Source organism: Drosophila virilis, chromosome 2 (genome assembly GCF_030788295.1).
Source record: "Drosophila virilis strain 15010-1051.87 chromosome 2, Dvir_AGI_RSII-ME, whole genome shotgun sequence".
NCBI lineage: Eukaryota > Metazoa > Arthropoda > Insecta > Diptera > Drosophilidae > Drosophila > Drosophila virilis.
The window spans coordinates 33906084-33928857 of NC_091544.1; the positions used below are offsets into that span (position 1 = coordinate 33906084).

The 22774-nt window shown below is 35.1% G+C and overlaps 1 protein-coding gene and 1 long non-coding RNA gene across 4 annotated transcripts; both read right to left on the reverse strand.

The window, feature by feature from the left end:
• Positions 1-2670: 2670 nt before the first annotated feature.
• LOC6632948 (rho guanine nucleotide exchange factor 17) lies at positions 2671-17874 on the reverse strand. 3 transcript variants are annotated; one of them, XM_032433913.2, is made up of 15 exons: positions 13637-15400; positions 10438-12563; positions 9880-10384; positions 6541-6801; positions 6282-6472; positions 5769-6214; positions 5483-5705; positions 5334-5425; positions 4649-5238; positions 4436-4587; positions 4277-4344; positions 4075-4217; positions 3886-4007; positions 3458-3820; positions 2671-3385 (listed from the first exon to the last, which is right to left on the reverse strand). In XM_032433913.2, the coding sequence occupies exons 1-15, from the start codon at positions 15140-15142 to the stop codon at positions 3226-3228; spliced, it is 6948 nt and encodes a 2315-aa protein (XP_032289804.1). In that variant the 5' UTR covers positions 15143-15400; the 3' UTR covers positions 2671-3225. The 3 variants fall into 3 exon arrangements, with proteins under 3 accessions (XP_032289804.1, XP_002056771.1, XP_070063069.1); XM_002056735.4 differs by lacking the exons at positions 9880-10384; positions 10438-12563; positions 13637-15400 and adding an exon at positions 6892-7779 and having other exon boundaries at positions 2697-3385; XM_070206968.1 differs by lacking the exons at positions 2671-3385; positions 3458-3820; positions 3886-4007; ... (7 more) ...; positions 6282-6472; positions 6541-6801 and adding an exon at positions 9324-9514 and having other exon boundaries at positions 13637-17874.
• Positions 17875-20337: 2463 nt separating this feature from the next.
• On the reverse strand, positions 20338-22774 carry LOC26531598 (uncharacterized). Its single transcript, XR_001449968.3, has 3 exons — positions 22612-22774; positions 21092-21181; positions 20338-21029 (listed from the first exon to the last, which is right to left on the reverse strand). It is a non-coding gene; the product is annotated as an uncharacterized lncRNA (long non-coding RNA).

The window sequence follows — 22774 nt, forward strand, 5'->3', positions numbered from 1 at the left end:
GGTAAATGGTGGTTAGATTTGTTTGTAAACCTGCAAATAACGAAAATATAAATATGTAAAGCCTAACCAACTTTTTCTTACCGCAAAGCTAGATTTCTTTTACCCATATGAAGAACCTATATACAAATATTAAGAGTCTAACTTTAAATGTGAAAAAACAAGGTTCTTTTTTTAATTACTATTCACTTATGTCCTCGCAATACTAAGAGAAAATGTGATTTATATTTTAATGTTTCCGAGGAAAAAGCCCCCTGCCTTCAAATATAATTTCTCTAACTTTTATTGCTTTTAAAATTAACAAGTAAAGGGGAACACAGATAGCTCAAAAGTGGAATAGCCAAATTCGATTCTAGTCTTTTTGTTTTTCATTGGATGCATTTAAAACTAATTTTCAAATATACACCTCTATATATAAAACTGTTTGTCCTGATTGACTGACGCCTGATTGTTGATCAACGTACAGCCCAAATCGTAAGAGGTAGGAAGCTGAAATTTTCACTGTAGTTAAATTATGTGATGAAGGTGCACGTGAAGACGGGGTTTCGGGAAATTCCACCCGCAAGTGTGGAAAAATCTTCAAAAACGTTTGTATGAAACTTTTTTGTTTACCATCCGATTGGCGTCAAACTCAATTTCAAAGTTTTTTGTTCAAATTCATTTGAGGGGTGTTTCACACTTTTCCAATAATGTATTCCTCCTTGGTGAAAATGGGGGTCAAAGATTTAGTGGGTGACGTTTCGCGCTGAAATTCATTTTCAAAGTTTATATGAAAAAATGTAACAGACTTGTTTCACATTTTTCGCAAAATCTAAACTCCTTCGGTAGAAATACGATTCAAAGATTCTTTGGGCGAAGTTGTAAGGGGTGTCCGATTTGCTTCAGACTTATTTTTAAAGCTCTACATAAGAACTTAATGAATACATGTTTCAGGAATTTGGAAAATTCCACCCACAACAGTGGTTAATTAACGACAAATGTTGCTATTAAACTTTTTAGTTAATCGGATCGGCCTCAAACTTATTTTCAAAGATCATTGCTAAATTTCATTAGAGTGGTGTTTCAATCTTTTCGAAAAATCGATTCCTCCTTGGTGGAAATGGGAGTCAAAGATTTGGTGGATGGCCTTTTGCCTTCAAATTCATTTGCATGGATCTACATAAAAAATCATTTGTGGCCTGTTTCACATTTTTTGCAAAATCGTAGCTCCTTCGGTGGAAAGTGCATTTTAAAGTAATTTTTTGAGAATTCTAAGCTGTGTCCGACTTGCATCAAACTTATTTTCAAAGATCTATATAAGAATATAATGAATACGTGTTTCAGCGATTTGGGAAATTCCACTCGAAACAGTGGTAAAATAACGGAAAACGTTTGTATGAAAGTAGTTTCTTTACGGTCCGCTCATTTTCAAAGTTATTCGAGAACATTGATTTTATAACATAAGTGCCACGGCAAGGCCGGGCTATCCCCGCTAGTGTTAAATATAAGTAGACGTAGAACTCAAGGAACTCACAAACGAGTAATGGGTGGAAAATAGATATGCCTTTATAATAAAAAGGGTGAACGTTGGGGAAACGGATGACGAAATAAACACATAATAATATATTTCTATATAAGAAATACATCTAAACAATTTCTTAATGATACCACGTCATAGGGAACCTATGGAAAAGTCGACAGAAGTTTATATTTTACATCAGTTTGAAAATGTGGTTTATTTAACAGGTAACGTACACATTTATATTTATACATTTTAATTTGTTTATTGTTAAATCTTACTTTGCAATTTGTATAGGGAAGTTATTGTTTCACAATCTATTATTACAGATCTGTTTCAGATTTATTCTGGTATAAGTGTATCGATTTCTATTCTAACACCTGCTGGTATTTATAGAGGTAGGATAACAATTGTCAGATGCCATTAAAATAAATTAAAATTAAAGTAGAAAAGTCTATTGTAGTTAGCAAGTTACAATTATTTTCTATAAATATGCTTTAAAAAAGTTTAATTTAATTTAATTTTAAAAAGTTTAAATGAAAACATATTCTATGAATTTAACTACATTAAGAGATACACAAACTTTAGTACAATTTTTGTACCATTTTTTAACAAAAATATGGACAGATGGCGTCGACAAAAAGGAGAGCTCACTTGTTAGGCAATGCGTGTCAGAATAAAGGAAAACACTTTTTTTGCCCGTAAGTTAATTATTTGTTTGTATTGAAGAGAAAGGTTCCCATCATGACTAATACTGCAAGCATCGCTAGCAATAATCAAGGTTAGTAATATGTTATTTCGAAAAATATACACACATGTTGATACATTCCCAAACATTTGAATATCACTTGGTATGTATGGGTTGTCAGTTTTTTGAAATTCAATTCTCTTGCATGAAAGTTGTATTACATTGCATTTTGAAAACGCCATTAAGTTACCTAGTTGAATAAATCGAAATTTACCTAATGTTAATATTATGATTTTTACAAACTTTTTCAAACATTTCGCTCATTATTTAAAAGAATGAATGTATGTGAAATCAATGATTACTTTTAGAATAAATTCGATAACGTTTTTCCTTTAATGTGTTTTAAGGGCGATATTGTTTATTGTATTAGAATTTTATATATATATATACATATATATATAATTACAATTTCATATTGGTATTTAAGATATCAATATATATAGATACATACATATATATGTGTATAATAAATATAGGAAATAATTTAGTCAGCATATTTCGTATATTTTATAAAAATAATGTTTTTATATGCGTTTGTAGTTATGCTTATTGGGCATGGAATAGAACGTCATTGGACCTAGCTATAGGTTTTTCATTTGACATATTTAATAATTCATTCCGAATGTTTGGCGCAATTAAAGTGTATATTTGGCACTCATAATTCTTTTTTTAATATAGTCTTCTACCAATACAAAAATTATAAACATTGCTACCTATTTAGTTAAACATATATAATTATGTACCATTAGCAATGCAATTCTTGTATAATTTACATACAATACATACACTAGTGGTTACTGTTCCACTGGTCTGCCAACTTTTGTTTGTCAGCATAGTTTATAGTACAATAAAAATCGCGGCAGTCTACTTTTAATTCTCAATTTATCAGTTGCTTAAAGATTGGCGACATTTAAAGACGACCTCAGTTGTTGTTTTTCCATCTCGAAAGCAATAACCGCCAGCGATTTTTACGTCTTCTGCTTCAAATTTGCCATATTAATAAATGATTGGTGCTGTCTTCGCGACCAGCAATTTCACTTAGTGAGTTGGCACCAGAATTGCGAAAGTCTTCATAGCCATCACCACCAGAAATAATAAGTATGTTTTTTGTTTCCACTTTTTTCTTAGAGTTCTTCGTTGAACTGTCAGCCAAGAAACAATTTATAAGAACGGGTAAATACAAATAATAAAAGTAATATCTTCTCATGGCTTACCCTTGTTTAGTGTACTCATCGCTTGTGCCGCTTCCTCCTTCACGTGATGGTGCAGGTGTTATTATTTGCGAGCAACCTTCTACCCCATGAGACGGTGTCTCTACAAAGGTTAGGAATCGCACATGCCCTGTATGACCGTGCGGTATGCCTGTGGGTACTATATTGTGTGCACCTTTTTCATAGCCCTGGGCGGGTATTGTTAACAAAACTCCAGCACTGGTTCCTATCCAAATGAGATCTTTGCAGCAGAGAAGGGAAGTCACGCGAAGGCAAGCGGCTTTATGTTGCCTAATTATTTCGTCACAATTTGACAACATTTTATTAACTGCAGGAGCAAGATTTACCTCGGTAATTAATTGGTGGCTATTCAATTAAATAAAAAGTGAGTATATCATTTAGATGTCAAGACAGATCATTATACCACTTACGTATTGGAATGAAAACACTTGATATGAGCTGAATTTTGTATTGATATCCACACAAAAGTATTTGCTACTGTCATATTTGTAATTGGTTTTGAATCCGAAGAAATTTGTATTTGATTAACAACCTGCAATATTAAAGCATTACCAAGCCGTCCAGGCTGTTTTTCAAATTAAAAGTTTTAGGTTTCCTACCGATAAGGATTCAGTATCTAAAACTTTTATAATCCCCTGTATGGAGCACCACAGCCTGCCATTAACGTTAAGCAGCTTAGTTACTGGACTCGAAACTGTCCCAATTGAGAGGCAATGTGATGAACATGTATTCCAAGAAGAGGCTGAAAGGTAAATCAGTTTTATATAAATTTTTTTTAAATCTTTTAAATTTATATCTTACCACCATCTCTGAGATATACACAAATATCGCCATTTGCTAAGGATACAAAAACACGATTGTCCAGGTATCTGTAATGCAGGAGCTAGTAATTAGGTACCAATTGTATTTCATTGTATCACTAACCACAACTTACGTTGCATGGTTAGTATGTGCACTTACAATATGGAAAAAACAGCTGAATGATGTTCGATTTTAATACGATTCTTCTTAATACGTATATTATCAGTACTGTTGTAAACATGAATGCAGCCGTCTTCAGTACCAATCCACATAGTTGATTGATTACATTCGTTTTCATCGGGATTAGAGTCCTTAAAATGAATCATTTACAAATGCATAAAATACAAAATTCTTTGAAATTTAAATACATACTTGTTGCACATGATATGTGGCATGTAATGAAGGCGCAGGACTAGGAATACGTTGTTCTAGTGGCGCAGCTGAAACAACATCCGCCTCATCTTCGCTGGAGCTTAGATTTAAATCTAGCTGAGTATCACTGTTGCTGGTGCCTTCAGCACCGTTGTCAATAATGGACGTGGGGATTTTCTTTTTCTCTAACACTGTTAATCCCAAAGCAGGCTGTGTAACAGGCGAGATGCTTTTACGATAATCACGCAATTGTTGTGTGTAACTATGAGATAGTGTATTAGTGCAGCGCAATATCTGTTGTTTATCCTCCTGTCCACTTAGTTGATCTTCAGGGCTGTTGCTGTAAGCTGGTACTGACGCTACGCAAAGTATCCGTGCATTGCAAACGCCATTACAGCTGGTTACATTAGGTTCCGGATGTAAGGACATAATGCACACTTGGCCCACATAGCCATCACTATTGCAAACCCAAACATCTCGTTTATCGCTCAGTGTAGCTGCCGCGCAAGTAAACTGTAGACCCGCACGTGTTTTGCGTATAGGTATAGATGTAAGGAATTCAGGAATGGGATGTCGCTCTAGTGTAGCGGCTACAGATAATAACATATAAAATAAAGCAAATATAAAACATATTTATAACATTAATTTAACCACTAAAAATATATCATGTAGTTGGTATACATACCCAGTTTTAGTTTAGCTTCATTAAATACCTCCTCCCAATTAGAACGCCTTTCTGTTTTGCTAAATACAACCGTCAGCTTTTGACTTCCATTCCTAAAACAACAGCACTATTTATTAATTATATCAAAATATATTTATTTTTGTTCTTACGGTGAGCTAACTGTCAACTCCAACACATTTAGCGGTGTGTCATTTGTTTGACGCTCGGATAGCTGTCGCTGTATTTCACGATGCAGTTCACGTATTACGTCTTCTAAATACTGATGAGGATACTTAATGGATGCCGTGATTTCACTTATTTGTTGTAGCTTATTGCTGTCTTCGCTAAGGTTTTCTATTTCGCTAACGATGCGTTTTATATTCTCATCTTTAGCTGTATACAATTGTAGGTTAGGCTATTGTGTTGTCACCATAATATAATATAAAAAAAACTTACACTTGACAATCTCTAAGCAATCTAATGAAATTTTTGTGAGGAACTTATATTTGTTAGTGTCCAAAGTATTTGCCACTGAGCCGGGGCAAATTGAGCTATTTGGCTTCCTAATTGTCCCACTGCGTTTTTTAATACTCGTCAAAACCAATAGATCATTAAACAGAAAAAAACCACGATCCTTGCGGGCACCCTGCCCGGATGGCATGGATACTAAATCGAACAACAAAAATTGACGCTCTGGCGCTATTAAATCAGTTATTCCCTCTATGACGCCTTCCAATTCCCGTAGAGTTGCCTCACGCTGTCCATTTTCCATAATCTCACGTTCCTTGCAATTAATGTGCACCAAAATGTCATGCACCAATTTAAGCACATCCTGTAAATGTTTCTGATCCGGATGATCGTGATCTGTATGCTTGATGAGGCGTTGAAAGAGCAATTCGTAGCTACAGACAAATTAAAATGAATCACATAAGCATTATAAGATTAAAATTAGGATTTATACATATGTACTTTGGAAATTTTTGAACTGGCTTAATAAGCAAGTTGTCCAGAGTTAGTTTTCCTTTGTGCTCGCGAGCTGTGGATTCTAAAAATTTGGCAAATGAGGGTCGCTGATGCTTCATCAAACGAATGGCATTTTTTGCTCGATTACAGTTGTTTACAAATGATGTGTAGACCTCGAGTACCTCTAGTTTTGAAAACTGTACAGTTTGGTTTAAGTTATGTATATGTTAATATATCTTTACATATTAAAATCAAATATACATACCGTTTCAATAAACGTATCTCCTACTTTTTGCTGTATATCCCAGTCGTCGAGGCGTTGTTTTAACTCAGCCAAAAATTTCTCATGTATTTCCAGTATATCAGGTACCATAAAGAATATCTCATCCACGGTACGTGTATCAATCATGCCTGCATGTTCTGGTGATTTCAACACTTTCAAATATTTAAGCACAACTGTTTGCAGAGATTCGACATATGATTGCTCATTCCGGTAAATCTCTTGTACAACGTAGGTGCGAGTGTCCTATAAATGAGAGTATACAAAGCTTTAGAGTCAAATCATTTTTAGTCCTATGGTGTGTTATTAAATGTTCATCGCTACCACCACACTTACGCCATCATAACCGCCCAGATTCCATTTGCTGCTCATTTCAAACTGTGCTCGCCTTTCCGAGTCATCCTCAGAATCGGAGCAAGTGATGGAAGTCATTTTCTTTAGCCTATCACATTTGTCATTTTGATGACCCGCTGTACCAAAACCTGCCTTACTCAGCCGAGCAACTGTGGTTGTAGCCTGAGAGACAGCTTGTGATACACTGCTGCTGTTAGCCGGCAGTGTCGACGCTGTCGCAAGCGGCTGTGTAACATGACCTTCTGTTTGGGGCAACAGGGAAGCAGCAATGGTATTCGAAGGTGCAGTTAAGGTAGCTTGTAAATCCAGCAAACTTAATCGTAGATTTTCGCGGTTGTGCGACATTGTTAATTTAAATTGTGATTTGTTAAATCGATATTTTTTTATTTTGTATTAATTTAACACTGATTATTTATATTTTCTGTCGATAACACTATTTATTATTCTGAATGTCTACCAGGGTATAATTTATTGTCTCAACTTTTCAAATAAAATGTTCTAGATTTGGTGGAACAAACTATAGCCGCGTGTTCGTCCATTTATTAAAGGCAGGTAACTAAAAACGCAAAACATGTTATGGGTCCAAAAGTGCTCCAAAACAAGAAACGCATTGGCATCGTAATACTGGAGGAGCAGGAAGAGGAGATGTGCTGAGGCTCATGGATAAGTCTGCGTAGATGGCAAGTGGGAGAACAGCTACTACCCACGAGCATATATATATATATAGTTTGTGGAGTTTTTTATTAAGTTGTAACAGCGACGTATAAATTATTCCCTTTTTTTCTTTTCTAGCCAAAACAAGTTGTTTGTGTGTTTTTTCACTCAGAAGTACCAGAAAAAAAAACAAGTGTTTTTAATGGATTTGAACTTGCATCCCTATATACACATATATAACTAGGAAACTGTGCATAACAACTATATATAGTTATAGTATTGTACTATACTAAGTATATATATATATGCAGGCAGATATATATATATAAATACATAAACTTTCAATTGAATCGATGTATGTATGTATGTATATGCATGTGGTATACATACCATGTATGTATGTATATGCATATATATATATGCGAAATAATAATAAAAATCAAATTCAAGAAAACTTTTGAAGAAACAAATTAGGATTACAACAAGTGTAGTTTTACATCAAAAATCTAAAAATTTCATTTAATTGCGCTTTGTCTTTCAAATCAAAGCTTTAAGCGTGATTTCCCAGTACACATGCGATACAACACAACACAATTACAATTTTTCGAGTTGCGCGGCGCAACAAGAGGTTGGTTTTGGTAGACTAAATGGTTTTGTGTATACATACATATGTACACATGTATGTAGTTAGATACAGACTTTTGTATACATATCTATTTTTTGTCTATTTGTTTTTCTTTTTTAGTTCCTGCCCTATTCTTTTGGCATAGTGCATTAACGAGGATTGCATTGAAATAAAATGTATTTATCCGTACATGCTTACATGCGTGTACATACATTTACCCCTTTATTTTATGTATGTTCGCTTGTGTAAAATAATGGTATTTTTTAAAAAATTATCATTGTATTATTTATTTTAAAACTATTAATATCTAGAACTTCGCGAATTTTAACGTATTTTAATTGATTTATTGTTATTGTTATCGAATTTTTCGAGTGACTGTTTAGATTTATCTATTTTCCACAACACCACAAAATAAAACAAACGAAACACGAAAAATTTCGCTATACAACTGAGGTACAAAAAGCAAACGAGGAATTTAAACGCGCGCAGCAGCGTTGGCGGAGAAGATTCTGTTGCTGCGCGGGAGAGCATCGATAGTAAATGTGTGTGTAGTGTGTGGATATGCGAGTGTGCGATGCGGTTTAATACTCATATTGTTGATGGCGCATACAACTAGCTGCACAGGAGTGTACTACTCAACACGTTGAAAAGCATTCCATTGTGCCAAATACACACTTAAATTCCATTTTTCATATTCCAAGTGAAAACAGCCACCCCAGCAAGGCTAACGCTTACGATAAAATTGGAATACGAAATTTACGGTCTGCACGCGACAAGTGTCCGAGAAAGAGTATATGGGCATAAAACACTCTTTTTGATTAGTGTAAAAATATTAATTTATCAAGGAATATTCTGCCCAATCGCACTTTTCAAATAATTTCGAATAACATATTTAAGAAAAACTTTGCTATAAACACTCATCTCGTTAATGCTCAAAATTTTAAGCATAAATGACCGAACTGTTGCATATTCCCATCAAGAACTTATTAAATGTAAAAAAGAAGCGTACGAGTTTTTAAATTTTTTTTACCAACTGATGTTTTCAGAAGCTAGGTTACAATTAGACATGACTAAACACTAATTCTCTTAAAGGCATTATAAATATTCGAGTTTTTATTCTTTAGACAACTAATCACTATGGAGAGTCTCTTAACAAAATAAACCGAAAAAGCTTTAGCTTTAACCACGGTGCATGCGACGAACAAAGAGATGAAATAAGCTTCAGAGGCTCTCTTCTAACACAGTGACACATTTCCAATGCGCATTGATTGTTGGAGCATGCGCACACTCGTATTTTCATTTTCCAATTATTTTTCCACAAATACTCTGCAAACAATACAAAAGCTGGCGCTCATGCCTTAATATTTATAAAAGCTGGCGCTTATGCATATACAAATATATACACATGCATGAGCGCCAGGTTATATATAATATATAAATATATATATATAATATAAATATATATATATACATATATATATATATAAACATATATATTTTTATATATATACGGTATGTCTAATGACTAACACAATTTTGGATTATTAAAAACAAGAACTTCAGAGATGAAGATCGATGAGCGATATAAGAACCAAGCAACAAATTTAGTACGTGTTATCCCAACACCGTTGCAATTTACGTCGGCCTAATTTTAGTAAAATGTACATAGGTACACGGATGACGTTACTTACCGCAATCATTTTCTGACGCTGCTCGGAGAGCATGTTTTCGCTGGAGCCCTTAAGCAGTTCCGCCAGCAAGGCTGCTGTTGGAGGCACATTCGCAGCATAAGGAACTTTTGGTTTGTTGCTGCTACTATTGTTGTCTTCAACATTGCGCTTGGTAGAGTGATGGTGATGATTATGGTGATGCTGATTTTTGTTTTCATTATTATTACGCTTGCTATGGTGCGTTTTTGGTGTAGGTGTCTCGGACGCGGCACGTTTTATAAGATTTTGCGGCGGTTTATCAGCTTCTAATATCGTCTCGTTAAGATCCTTGGCAGACAATGAAATTGGCTTATTTACATGCTCAATTTGCGAAGGAGTCGAAGCTGCGCGTGCATGCGTTGGTACTGGCAAGTAAGCACTTGTCTTACGTACACGCATGGAATTAGAATACTGTGGCATGTTGCTACGTATGGAGCCAACTAAAGGCTTTCTATCAACGATGCTATGCTCACGACGCGGGTGCAGTCTAAGGAAAAATCGGTTTAATTAAAAAAAAAGAAGCCACATGCCGCAACTTACCTGTCAGCGTCGCGAATTTCTTCAAGAATCTCATCAAAATGCATTCGGTTTTGCTTTTTAAGCTCGGCTTCTAACATTTGGCCATATGGACCTCGGACAGTGAGAGGGCGCTTTGAATAGCGTTTATTTTCATAATCTCCGCTAGGAGTTGGACTCCAACTAACGCGCTCTTCAGTGTCTGACATGGAATCATTTTGCAAAATGCTGTTGCTTTTGCTGGTATTATTGTTGGTTGCATCTTCCTTCTCTTCGCTACTTTGGCAGCTAAAGCTGCTTAGCAGTTGAGACTTTTCATTTGATCTTCTCCATGTAGGTGGTGCCTTCTCCAATTCTGGTGTATTCATCTCAAACATGATTGGGCTATTAGTATACATCTGTGTTTCCTCTGTGGAATCTGGCTTATTGGCCTGAAAATTGGCAACAGATATATCTAATGCAACTGGCTGATGCCAGTCTGAATTATCTATGTACATGCCCTTCCTTTTTGTGGATTTGTCTAAGTAACGCTTTTGACGCTCACCAATGCTGTGTCGAGGTGTAGCTATTGTGTCTGAACTCTGCCGCTCCGAGACAAAGTCTTCTTGGCTACACTGTTGTAGCTGGTTTTCCACAGAATCGCAAGTATTAGGTCGATCGGACATTAATTCAGGGTGGGGTAAGATTGTATCTTTTCCACATTCATCACCCTCTTCTGAGCTCCGACTCACAGATATTGTTGGCAATAAATTTCTGGGTAGAGTTGTTAATGTTTCTGTTTGCATTATTTTGCATGCCGCATGCGAGATAGGTGGATGTATTACTTCGGGCACAATATCAAACTCTGGGGCTAACTCAACCCATTCTTGAGCGGGTGTTTCAAGCCATTCTTGCGCTGCACATTCATAAACCGGGACCGGTATAAGGCAAGTGGTTGCTGTTTGTAAAATATTGTCGGATGGCGACTCAATCAGAGACTGTTCCTCTAGAAGTTTGCCAATGTTGGCTGAATTAACTTCCGAGTCAACTTTTGGTTCCTCTATACTAGGCGTATAATTCCTATTTAATGTCATCGTCGCACAATCCTTGTTAATATTATAGTCTCCTTCCGAGGGTATAGTATCCGAAAGCGACTCCATTTTCGCGTGAGCCGCAATAACACTGCTAGCAGTTGCTGGTAAAGCGCCAGCTATACTGCAATTGTCTGTATTAAATATATCTTCTTCACCTATAATATCAGGCACATCTTCTAGAACATGTTCAAGAGATTTCTCCTGCCCATAATTTAAGTTAACAGATAAAGCCGTGTTCCTCAGTGGTATGTGCACCCAACCAGGTTCCGGAATACGCGATCGATCGCACAGCAAATCCGTAGACTCGATGGATTTGGTGTTGTTTTGAATCGGAGTGGGTGTTTCAATTGCCTTATCCCGCCGTAGTCGATCGCGCAAAGCACTCAAAGTTGATTTACAGTCAATTTGTGAAAACGAAACAGAGCGAAATGGTAATATCCCTTTTTGGGTGCTAGTGCTGCTTCCAATGCGTGATTCTGGTGTGGACAGCTGTGAAGCCCACTCGCTACTGGTTGGCTCGACCTCATCACCTACTGCAAGGGGTGGCGGTGATTTAGACTTCTCGCGAGTGCACATCATGAAAGCTTCCAAGTTGGAGAGACTTGTGTTTGGTCTAATTGAGTGTAAGATACGTGCGGCTGTAGCGGGTACGCTAATACTCCCGCTGCCACTCTTGTTGCTATTTGTGTTGATCTGCTTTAGTGATTCAGTAGTCATCCCTGAATCCGAATCTTCTAGGCCACATATTGATAACGGACATTCGTGAGTTTCGATACTGCTAGTCGTCGAATTATTATGAGGAATTCTAGGCTTGCGGGGCGGTGGTACTGGTGGGGGTGTTGGCGTAGAGGAGGCACGTGAAATGTTGCTACCACGCAAAAGCTCTGTCAGTTCTTTAAGACGCTCTGATCTTTCGGAAATATTACACTGTTTATCTGAACCAGATTGTTTATCTGGACCGAATGACCTACAACCTTCATTCGAGACAGCTTCAGGGGAAACTGAAGGCTTGGACTTACGTCCAAAAGCTAGGCGTTGAAATCGGTCCAAGGTGTTACGTCGCTTATCCATCGTGTACTGAAAACAAAGAATTCAACAACAGAATTTTATTTAATGAGTGTTCAACTTTAATTTTAACACAGTTTACACTGACGCAGAACATCATCAAGATAACTTCAAGCCCAAGAAACTAGTTCGAAATGTTCGCATCATACATTAAGTACGTAACAAATTTGGTAAGCAAAAGATAAGCAAAATCTCTTACTGACTAATAAAATTTGGCTAACACTTTACTTCTAACAGAAATATAAATCGGCAAAGAATAGTTATAGTTGATTTTCGAACAAAATGGGATCAATATTACATTAAGATCTATATTTTGCAGTACAAAGGGGTGCATAAAACACATTGTAAGGCAAAGCAAAATGCTATGGACTTAAATATACATACATATATAAATATATGTGTACAATGAAAAAAACTCACTACATACGCACACAGTGATATTTTTAGTATAAACAAGAATTTATATTGAATTCAGAAGAGAGCGAACGTAAAGAGCAGCTAAAATTGTAAATATGTTCATATGTATGTAGCCGTGAACATATTAAAAGAATCTTACACAAATCACAGCATAGAGCACCACAGAGAACAAGAATATCTCAAACAAATTTTAGAATAAATATCACATCTATATACGTTTGTATGCATAATAATGTCTGTAAGTAAATACAAGTACGCAGTCAAATTTACAATCTTGCATCCTCCATGTGCTGTGTTTCCGTTTGCATGAACAAATTTCTGTACATATATGTGTGGAAATCAGCTGAATTCAGTAAAACTCAATCATATAGAAAACGATTCGCTGTTCATGAAAAATATTACAGAGCTTTTTTAAAAAAAAAATTTGTTTAGGCGGTCGAAAAATAATTACAATGGACAGATGCAGTTATATGTCCCGTACCTATTAAAAACTTTTAAGGATTTATCAATGAATAACATACATTCACAGACAAAATAAAAGTTAATCGAAAAATTCGCTCTTAAAAACCGGTACCTAAAGCTCGTATTTTTCATACATATTTTAATATGTAAGTATTAGCTATATTTTCGAACATAATCTAATTTTGATTATGAGTGTCAATACTTACATCTGTGTCGCGTTTTATCCCAATTGTAGAAAACGCATAAGAACTGGCAAAAGTATTAGTACCCGGAAGATGTTTGATTTGCAGTGAAGTTTTTGTATATTGAGGTATTGAGTATTTCACTTTGCAACAGCTGGTAAATCCTAAATTTTCCACCGATTTGGTAGCGCAGGTTGAATGCAACGAAATATTAGAGGAAATGTTCGGTTGGGAACAGCTCTTTTCAAATTTATGAAAAAACAATGACTTTTCGGTACGATTTGAAATTGGTTCACCTGGTGAATTTAAATCTATATGGACAGCACTCTCAGATATTTCAGATATTTTTAATTTAGCTTCGGTTCTATATGGTATTGGTGAATCCAGCTCATTCGACTTTATCTTTTTATATGAATTAGTATAGTTACTTTTTTCATTTTTTAACGGCCGTGTTATGTTGAGATATTCAATTGTTTCGTCCCTATTTATTGTGGCAGCCAAAGAGCTTGTTGATGAATTTCCCGTTCCCCCTGCTGTTTTAAGCCTCCGTTTTTGCTCTGAGTTGCTCTTTTGATTAAAGTTTATTTTAAGATGTTCGTTACGATCGTAGCATAGTATGCAGGTTGATTTCCATTGCAATTTCTTACGCGACGTTGATTCAGAGCTATTTTCAGCTGTCACTTGCGTGCAGCTGTTAGCGTTAGAGTAAATGTATTTTAAATCTGAGCAGCTTCTGAGTCTACGTCTTAGAGAATAAGTATTTGTCAACACCAATGGCTTTTTTAGCGGCACACAACTCAATTGGTGGACATGTCGATGCTTTTGACACTTTTCCAATCGGCGTATTTTTAGTGCAGGCTCGCCGAAATGGATGCTACTGCAAGCGGCCACTGCAAAGCAAATTCGAGGGCGAGATTTGGGTTTGGGCTGCACTGGGGGTGGATCCCGACGACCACAACGTAAATAAGATCTAAAACAGTCACTGTTAAAGCGGCACGAGTCATTAGGACAATGACCAATTGTAGCGTGACCTTTTCTACAAGATGTAGAGACCTTTAATAACTGCTGCTCCTGTGTCTGCGGCTGAATAACTTTGTAATTAGTACAACCATGAATTATTGGTAACACACTACGAATATCATGCGGTACAGAAAATGCTGACGCGCGGGGCACCTCAACTTTTGAGGCCTTTTTCGTTGCCGATGTTTTTGTGTATTGTGCTATAGTTGATGTTTTTGACTTCTGTTGTTCTATTTCTACACACGGCAGCGACAGCGAGCCAACACTAACGTCATCATTAGCATCAACAACATTATCATTGGCTTCCTCTTCAACGGAGACAAAACGATACGACGACAAATCAGATACTGAATCCATGCACGAGCGATAAAAAGCTACGATGCCAGGCTGCTGCTGCTCTTGCCGTAGCTGTAGTCTCTCTCCGCAGCACCGCCCGCAGAACAACCATGCCGGCGAGCTTTCTGTAGCATTTTCACTTGAACATTGAAGCTTTTTACGCAAACGATGCATCTGATTTAGTTTTGTTTTGGCTGATCTCAATTTTAATTGTTATTGAATATCGTAGGTAGTTGTATTTTGACAGTGATACAATTTTAATGATTTGATTCCGTCTGATATATATATGTATGTATATGTATGATGCAATAAGTATTCGACCGTCAGTTGATATAATTCCAAATCTCCAGTTATTGAATGATGATTTATTAATACATATAGGCCCAGTTAGGTAGTTTTGAAGCTATTGTTGGATATTCTGATACTACTATAAACAGAAATCTATTACAATATGGATCATATTTATATCTGAATTGAGAAAACTATTGATGATTTTATAATGCTTTATTGTTATTTTTATATACTCACAGTTGCAACTGTGTAAATATTGCAGGTGATATAACAGTTCGGTATCAATTGTTGGAATGTTTGAAGCTAGTACAATATGAGCAGCTCTTATCTTCGCTGTATCACGTATCACCATCCAAGATAGCTCTTTTAACAAACAAATGAAACCCTTTGCTAGATTACATTTTTCAGATGCACAATTTAAAACTTTTAAGCTTAAACCTGTTTTAGAACTGTGAGAATTTAAACATGTTTAAATTATGAAATCAATGGTCAAAATATTTATAAACATATATGAATAATATAACCATTAAAGTATGTTTTATAAAAATGGTAAGGGTATACGAGATTGTGTTCTAACATACGTATACAAATCTTTGTAGCTGTGTAAAGCTAAATTTTATCTATAGTTTTTATCTAAGCATTTGGTAAGTAAATAAAAAAAATAAAAAAAAAAACAGAGCTAAACAGTAAGAAAATTAATACTTCAACAGGTTGGAGATGCTTTCTTCCAATTTTCAACGGATTCAGGGTATAAATATGCATACCTATGCACATCTGTCTATATCCATATGCTGGAACCAATTATTGAATTTACAATTTGTTCTCGAATATTTGCCAACTTTAATGTGCTTAAATATCGGAAAGAAAAATATAATTATATAAGAATCGATATCAAACAAGTAAGAGGTTCTAGTCGGGAGCTCCCGACTAGGGGATACCCTGAACCCTTTTCTTCCAACATCAAATGCATATATATATTCTATTTTAGAAGCTATATGCCAAGTTTGGTGACTCTAGCTTTTATTATTTACCAAAATTGCCGAAAAAACAAAATTGCTTGGAAACGGAATAAGTTATCGATTATCGAAAACAAACTCGATCTGCGTAGGCACTAGGAGCACCTACATCTAAAGCTCTTATAGTTTCTGAGATCCTTCCGTTCATACATACGGACAGGCGGATAGATCGACTCGGCTATTGATGCTGATCAAGCATATATATATATATATACTTTATGGGGTCGGAGATGCTTTCTTCTGCCTGTTACATACATTTGGATTTTGCACAAATACAATATACCCTTATACCTATTTTATATGGTTTCAGGGTATAAAAACATATCAAGAAAAAACAGATTGTTGTAAAAAGTTTTAGAATACATACAACGGTTTTTTTTTTATATAGGTATATGATAAAAAAAGTAATGAATACGAGGGAACAATTGAAACTGTAATTCAATAGCTTTATACCCTATATCTATCAAAATTATATAAAAGGGTAGCTTAGCAAAAGCGTGTATACGTGAATGTCTATTTTTGTTTAGGTCTATAAGGAGACAATACGGACAATTATTACGACAGTCCGATGTTTAGAGTATCTCGATTTCACATTGAAATGTTATATGAAATTGTACGGGGTCCGTGCCTGAACAAATAAATGTATGACAGTCATAGGACAACACCTACATACATATTAATGCATAAACCCACAAAGTGTACTTCATTGTGGCCTAAACTAATTTACTGTGCTTATAAACAAACGGTGCAAAAGCTTTTGAACTGTAAAGCATGTGTAAGATATGGCTTCTCAATAAATATGTTTTATTACAAAAAAATAATAATAATGACATTAAAGACAGCTTCATTTGTTTTGTGTACTACATATTCCTTATACATATGTGTATATTAAAGCGAAAGTATGCCTTAGCACAACAGTCAACACGCAATTAACTTAAGGAAAACTCATCTTCATAATATAGTCGTGCTGCTTTGTATGGCATATCTCTTACTTCTTTCTCTGGAGCTAAGTGAGCATTTGTATTGATGCAAAAGCGGTTTTTATGTTGTTGTTTTCTTTCGCAGTTTTTTTTTCCTAAATGAAATCAAAGCGAAATTTGGGTCGCGTTCGCTTTGACTGGATTGTCAAACTTTGAGCCCCTTGATATTTTTGCCAGCAAAAGACCAAAAACTTTAAAGCGCACTTTTAACACATAGCCAAAAGAAAAGAAGATTTGTGAAATACTGTTTGTTGAACTTTAGCAAATAAAGTAGGATTTTTAACGTTAAGCCAGATAAGCGAACAAAATAAATGAAATTTGCATGGGCATGCTGTGCCCTATATAACAACTACAAGAGCCTTGTAAATGTTAACGCATTTCACTCAGACCTAATTTTAGGCACATTATTTGTATCGATCCATGCCCGATAATACTTGAGCAAGTACTTTTTAAATATATATATCGGCTAAATATAGGCACCCGATCATTTTATTTTTTACTGTCTGCGTACTTTGCAGTATCAAAATGTTGCAAGCCAATATTCGTGAATGACGACTCTTTAACAATATAATATCAAATCATGTTTATTCTGTAACACTGTCCGAGTATGACCGATGTTAGTCGCGTTCGATTGTACTTGATCTATTCTCTTTACGAATCAGTCTATCGATAGTTTAGTAAGCATCTAACTAGATATTCACCTTGTCCTTAATCAAATTAATGTTTGAAATTGTAATCTTCTCAAAATACATTTAATATAATATAAAAAAGCAGATTTACTTCTTAATTGAAGATCAGATCTGTGCGTTTAAAATATCGATGAATCGATACCGTTTTGCGCATCTCTTATTTTAGCTTCTTACTGCCACACTGCAAGGTTTTTAATTCACAATAAAGTTTCTTTTATAAAAATAATATCAAACTTGGGTAAATGCTAATATACATTTACAATTTTACCACTTATTCTATTTTGAAATTAAAATTAGATAAGTTTACATAATTATCAATTTTATTTAATATGTCTCTAACTATTTGAGGTTGGACTTATCATTCTTTTTATATCACAGCAGAGACTCAACAATGCTACAATTTATATGTATGTATATGGAAGTCCGACAAAGCAAAGGCGAAAAGGCACATCAACAAAAAAAAAAGTATCATACAATACTTATTTCCTAATATTATATTTTTATTTGTGTTTGAGAACCACAATTTAATTGGGTATTAAAATTTAATTTAATAGGCCGGTAAAATTAATGCTGGTACATAAGAAGCTACTGGCAAGAAAAGAATTGTTGCTTACCGCTGAAATTGATAAGCAAGGTACGTTTGTACAGTCCGAGATTGTTAGTAAATTTTGGTAGCGTTATAACTAAAATATGTAGAGCCGGATTGCGACGACAGCAATAATAGTACATGCAATATCAAGCCATCAGGTTGGACAAATACTGGCTGATCAACTGTGTCATATGGCAAGAGTGCGGAATAGTGACCGGTAAAAGCTAGTTAGTTGGACAATTGACAGAATCCAAAACACATTTATCTAGCTATGATAAAGATTCACTTTGGACTATATGACAACTAACAAGTGGAGACACTGGCATCCAGCTGGATTTCATTGCTTAGCGTAGAGCGTATTGATGGGTATAAGCTGCCAAGTGTAAATGTACACGCAGATTTCTCTCTTCTCATGCAGCATTTGGATTTGGCCTCTGCTCTTGCTATGGTGGTTTCTACGAAATGTACTAGAGGCATATAAGAAATAGCCATTTTAAAGTACGCAGCTGCGAAGGTAGCTAGTCAGGACCGGAGAGACGACAGCAGTTCTAAAAAGTGGTGTCGCTTTCATTGTATGGTTTACATATATGATTAACAATTACTTGAAGCAGCGGTTAAAGCGTGGACTGGGCACGTGGACACGTGGGCAGCTTTAGGACTGGGCTGGCATTAAATTCACACCATCAGGACTACGTGCATACAGCATGGCTAGGCACAGCCCTTTAGGTCTTCTTTTTAAAACAACACTTGGAAAAGATTAATTGGTTTCTTTGTTTGGTGCAACTGACAATTGGGCCGGAATATATAGTATCGACTGAGAAACTTGTTTAGAGTGTATGAAACTAAAATACTAAAACTACTGTCCGCATTTGTAATATTCTTTTTTTTTGTTCAATAATTAAATTTAAATGTAATTGTAAATTAAATTGAATATTTTTTAATTAATGTAAGCCATCAAATGTTCTTATACACTGCGTGTCATCGGATTAGCGCTCCCCTTTACATTCTTACAAATGTTCCATACTGTCAAAACATTTGAACTATCAACTCAAAATTTTTGTCGATTTGACTTTTATCAATTCTTCATAAAATAAAACAACAATGGCTTTTTAAAAATTCATGATTATATTTAATTATTTTTAAAGTATATAAATATATATTTTTCAAAATCTTTCATGAACGTTAGTGGTTGTTATTATTTATATTTTATTTTTAAGCATTTTTAAACTAATTTAGTAATGTGTGTCCCGCCTTTGTTGATAATCACTTCGTAAACTCGATTGGGAATTGAATCATAGAGTTGCCCAATATACTGTAAGGATATGGTGGACCAAGCGTGTTTGATGCCTTCGATTAACGATTTTGTTTTATATTGTGTCCCGGACTCATACACTTTTTGAGCCAGCCATCCCCAAACGTTCTCGATGACATTTAGCTCAGGCGAGTATGGTGACCACTCAAGGACTTCAACTTTTTGGCTCTGAATCCAGGTTTTGACGCAGTATGAATTGGGGTATTATCGTGCTGGAAATGCCATTTCAGATCCCGAAATATATCTTGAAAGTGGGGAAAATCAGTTTTTAAAACGCCGTTGTAGTTATCTGCATTCATACGCGATGTTGAAAACAGCAATTTGTATAATTTTTTTTTTATTTAAATTAAATTAAGTTAAATATTTTGTAATCGATGCAAGCTATTAAATGTTGTTGTATAATAAATTTCAAAAAAATAATATATATAAAAATTTATACATTAATTATACTTATGTTTTACATTAGATATATATTTTGAAGATTAATTTTAAAAAAATATATAAATAACTAGAGTTTACAAATCGGCTTTAACCAGGTCGTTATTTCATCAAATTTTTTATAATCAAAATTTAGATAATTAATTTTCCCCCATTACCGTCCTTTTATTATTACTTCTTTCTATTAGTATCTAAATTTAAAATATAATTATATATATATTTTTAAAGTCAATTGGACGGTTGTTTAGTAGGGTTTCGCGTCGTCGTAAGTCAACCAGTTTTCGCGTTATTAAGGCACACATCACATTCATAAAGACGTTCCTTGATTTAAATGCTGTGGATAACATTTATTAGATTTTATTAGAATATATGCGGCACATTTAGCATGGAGTGTTAACTTGAGTTACTAATAATGTCAAAGAATGCTGCAGTGAGTCACAAACGGAAAGTACCATTGTCTCTAATCTAAGGGCTTATGTATTAATATCAAATTGAAAGAGCCATTAATACAGAGATTTACACCTGTCAACATAATTTGCCAAAATATTTGTTTAACAAATAAAACAAATGAATATTATACATAAGTATTTAAGGGTCATTATGACCTATGCATAACTAATTCGCACTCATCCGTTTTGAGACTAATGTAAACTTTCTTTTGCTGGGACGGACGCGCCTGTTTAATGTTATCTCAAACATTCACTATGGTCGCCGTCGCTTTAGGTCCATTTTACTCTGCGTGACATCTACAAAAAATCAAGTTGCATGTGAAAAAGCTATATGTTTTCATATATAAGCTGATACTTACGAGGGTATCCCAGCGAATCCCAGAAGTGCATCATCTGATCTTGTCGGGTGCTGACATATTAACCGAGATGTCTGGCCCTCGTTGTGAATGCTTGGGGATATCGAAGGGATTATCGAATTGTTGAAAATAATATAGAAATAATGCTAAATTTGTATTCTTGTTAAATTATAATAATAATTACGTTCCTCGATGCGCGTCTCAAAACAATGCGTACGCATATACTTATGTATGGGTGATCACACTTTACACTGCTTATCACACATACATAGTTTGTACGCATACACATAAGCGGGCATTTCATCATTTGCATTTGCATGCTCATATTTTTCTTTTTTTAAATAAAAGCGGATAAAATTGCTTCAATTTACATCAATTAATTTAACTGATGTTCGGAATAAAACAAAATGTTACGACTATTTTATAATTATATCTAAATCAACATTTATTTTTTAATAATTTTTTTTTTTTAAAAGCGTTGTTGAGCCGTTAAGAACAGCGCATTCGAAAATATTTTTGAAGAAAATTGAATTAAAATGCTATGCGAGCTTCTCTGCTATTTGCATTTCGCAGAGAACTTCCAACTCGTCTTTATGTTGCAAAAAATAAATTGTTTAATAAGAACACTGTTCTTAAAAATAAAATACTTGCATCTTACACAGCTGATATGTATATCAACGAAGGCAAGCGGCAACTTTAGATAAGAAATTTAACATTAGAATAATTCCACAGTGTTTAGAATTTAAACATGGCGAAATCTCGAAGAGTACCTAAAATGGAGCCCTTACTTCGAAAGCGCAATTTTTGAGTTTTGGAAGAAGAACTTTACGGTGCTTATGTAAATTAAAGAAACTCGATCAGCCGTTTATTTTAAAAAGCGGTACTTTCGCCACTCACATGTTACCGCCAACCGGTGGAACACCAATATGTGACATTGGAAAATGTAACATTTCTTAAACCAGAGCACTAACCAAACAACATAACATAACACAACATGTTGTTTGGTTAGTGGATATACGTAAGTAAGTATCAATCAGCTTATTTACAAATACAGATAGTTTTCTCGCTTGCACATTGGAGATGACCATGTCACGCAGAATTACAGAAGCTCTGCTCGATTGGGTACGACAGCCACGCCAAGTGCGACAGCGACGACAGTTGACGACGAACATAATAAATTTTTTAGTTATTTGTGGTAACATTTAATGGATGCGTCTGAGAGTTTAGCAAGAAAAAATTCCACATTGGCGTTCAGACGAATGAGTGCGATTAAGTTATGAATAGATTATTAATCTCACGAATAATATTCTGTACACTGCAGAAATTGTGGACATGGTTTTGTTTAAATCCACAAGCTGGTGCGCCTCATGAATAAACAGATCAATCGACCTTATGCCCCGCTTCCCTCACCGAAGCGGGTGCTCAACTACGAGCAAGCATCAGTGGTAGATGCTCCAAAGTACATTTTGTTTTTACCTAATTACAAACCAATCCACAGCAGGGATAACAAGAAGCGTACTTACGAAAGGATATGTGCCTGAAAACGTTAACCTATTCGGACAATTCTAAATTCCTTAATAGGATACAGAGAGATTTCACAGTTGAGAGTGATTGACGTGTTTGACTCCAAGATTTTTATATATTTTTGCGCTTTAATCTTGCTTCTTATTTAAAAATTTTGCATTT

Bases quoted from the DNA above. Each gene is read 5' to 3' on its own strand.
- LOC6632948 (XM_032433913.2), bottom strand. From the start codon at position 15,142: ATGCATCGTTTGCGTAAAAAGCTTCAATGTTCAAGTGAAAATGCTACA. The intron at 5,706-5,768 runs GTAAGTTTTTTT...AATTGTATACAG, and splicing joins TTGCTTAGAGATTGTCAAGT to CTAAAGATGAGAATATAAAA. The intron at 4,008-4,074 runs GTAGGAAACCTA...TTAATATTGCAG, and splicing joins TAGATACTGAATCCTTATCG to GTTGTTAATCAAATACAAAT.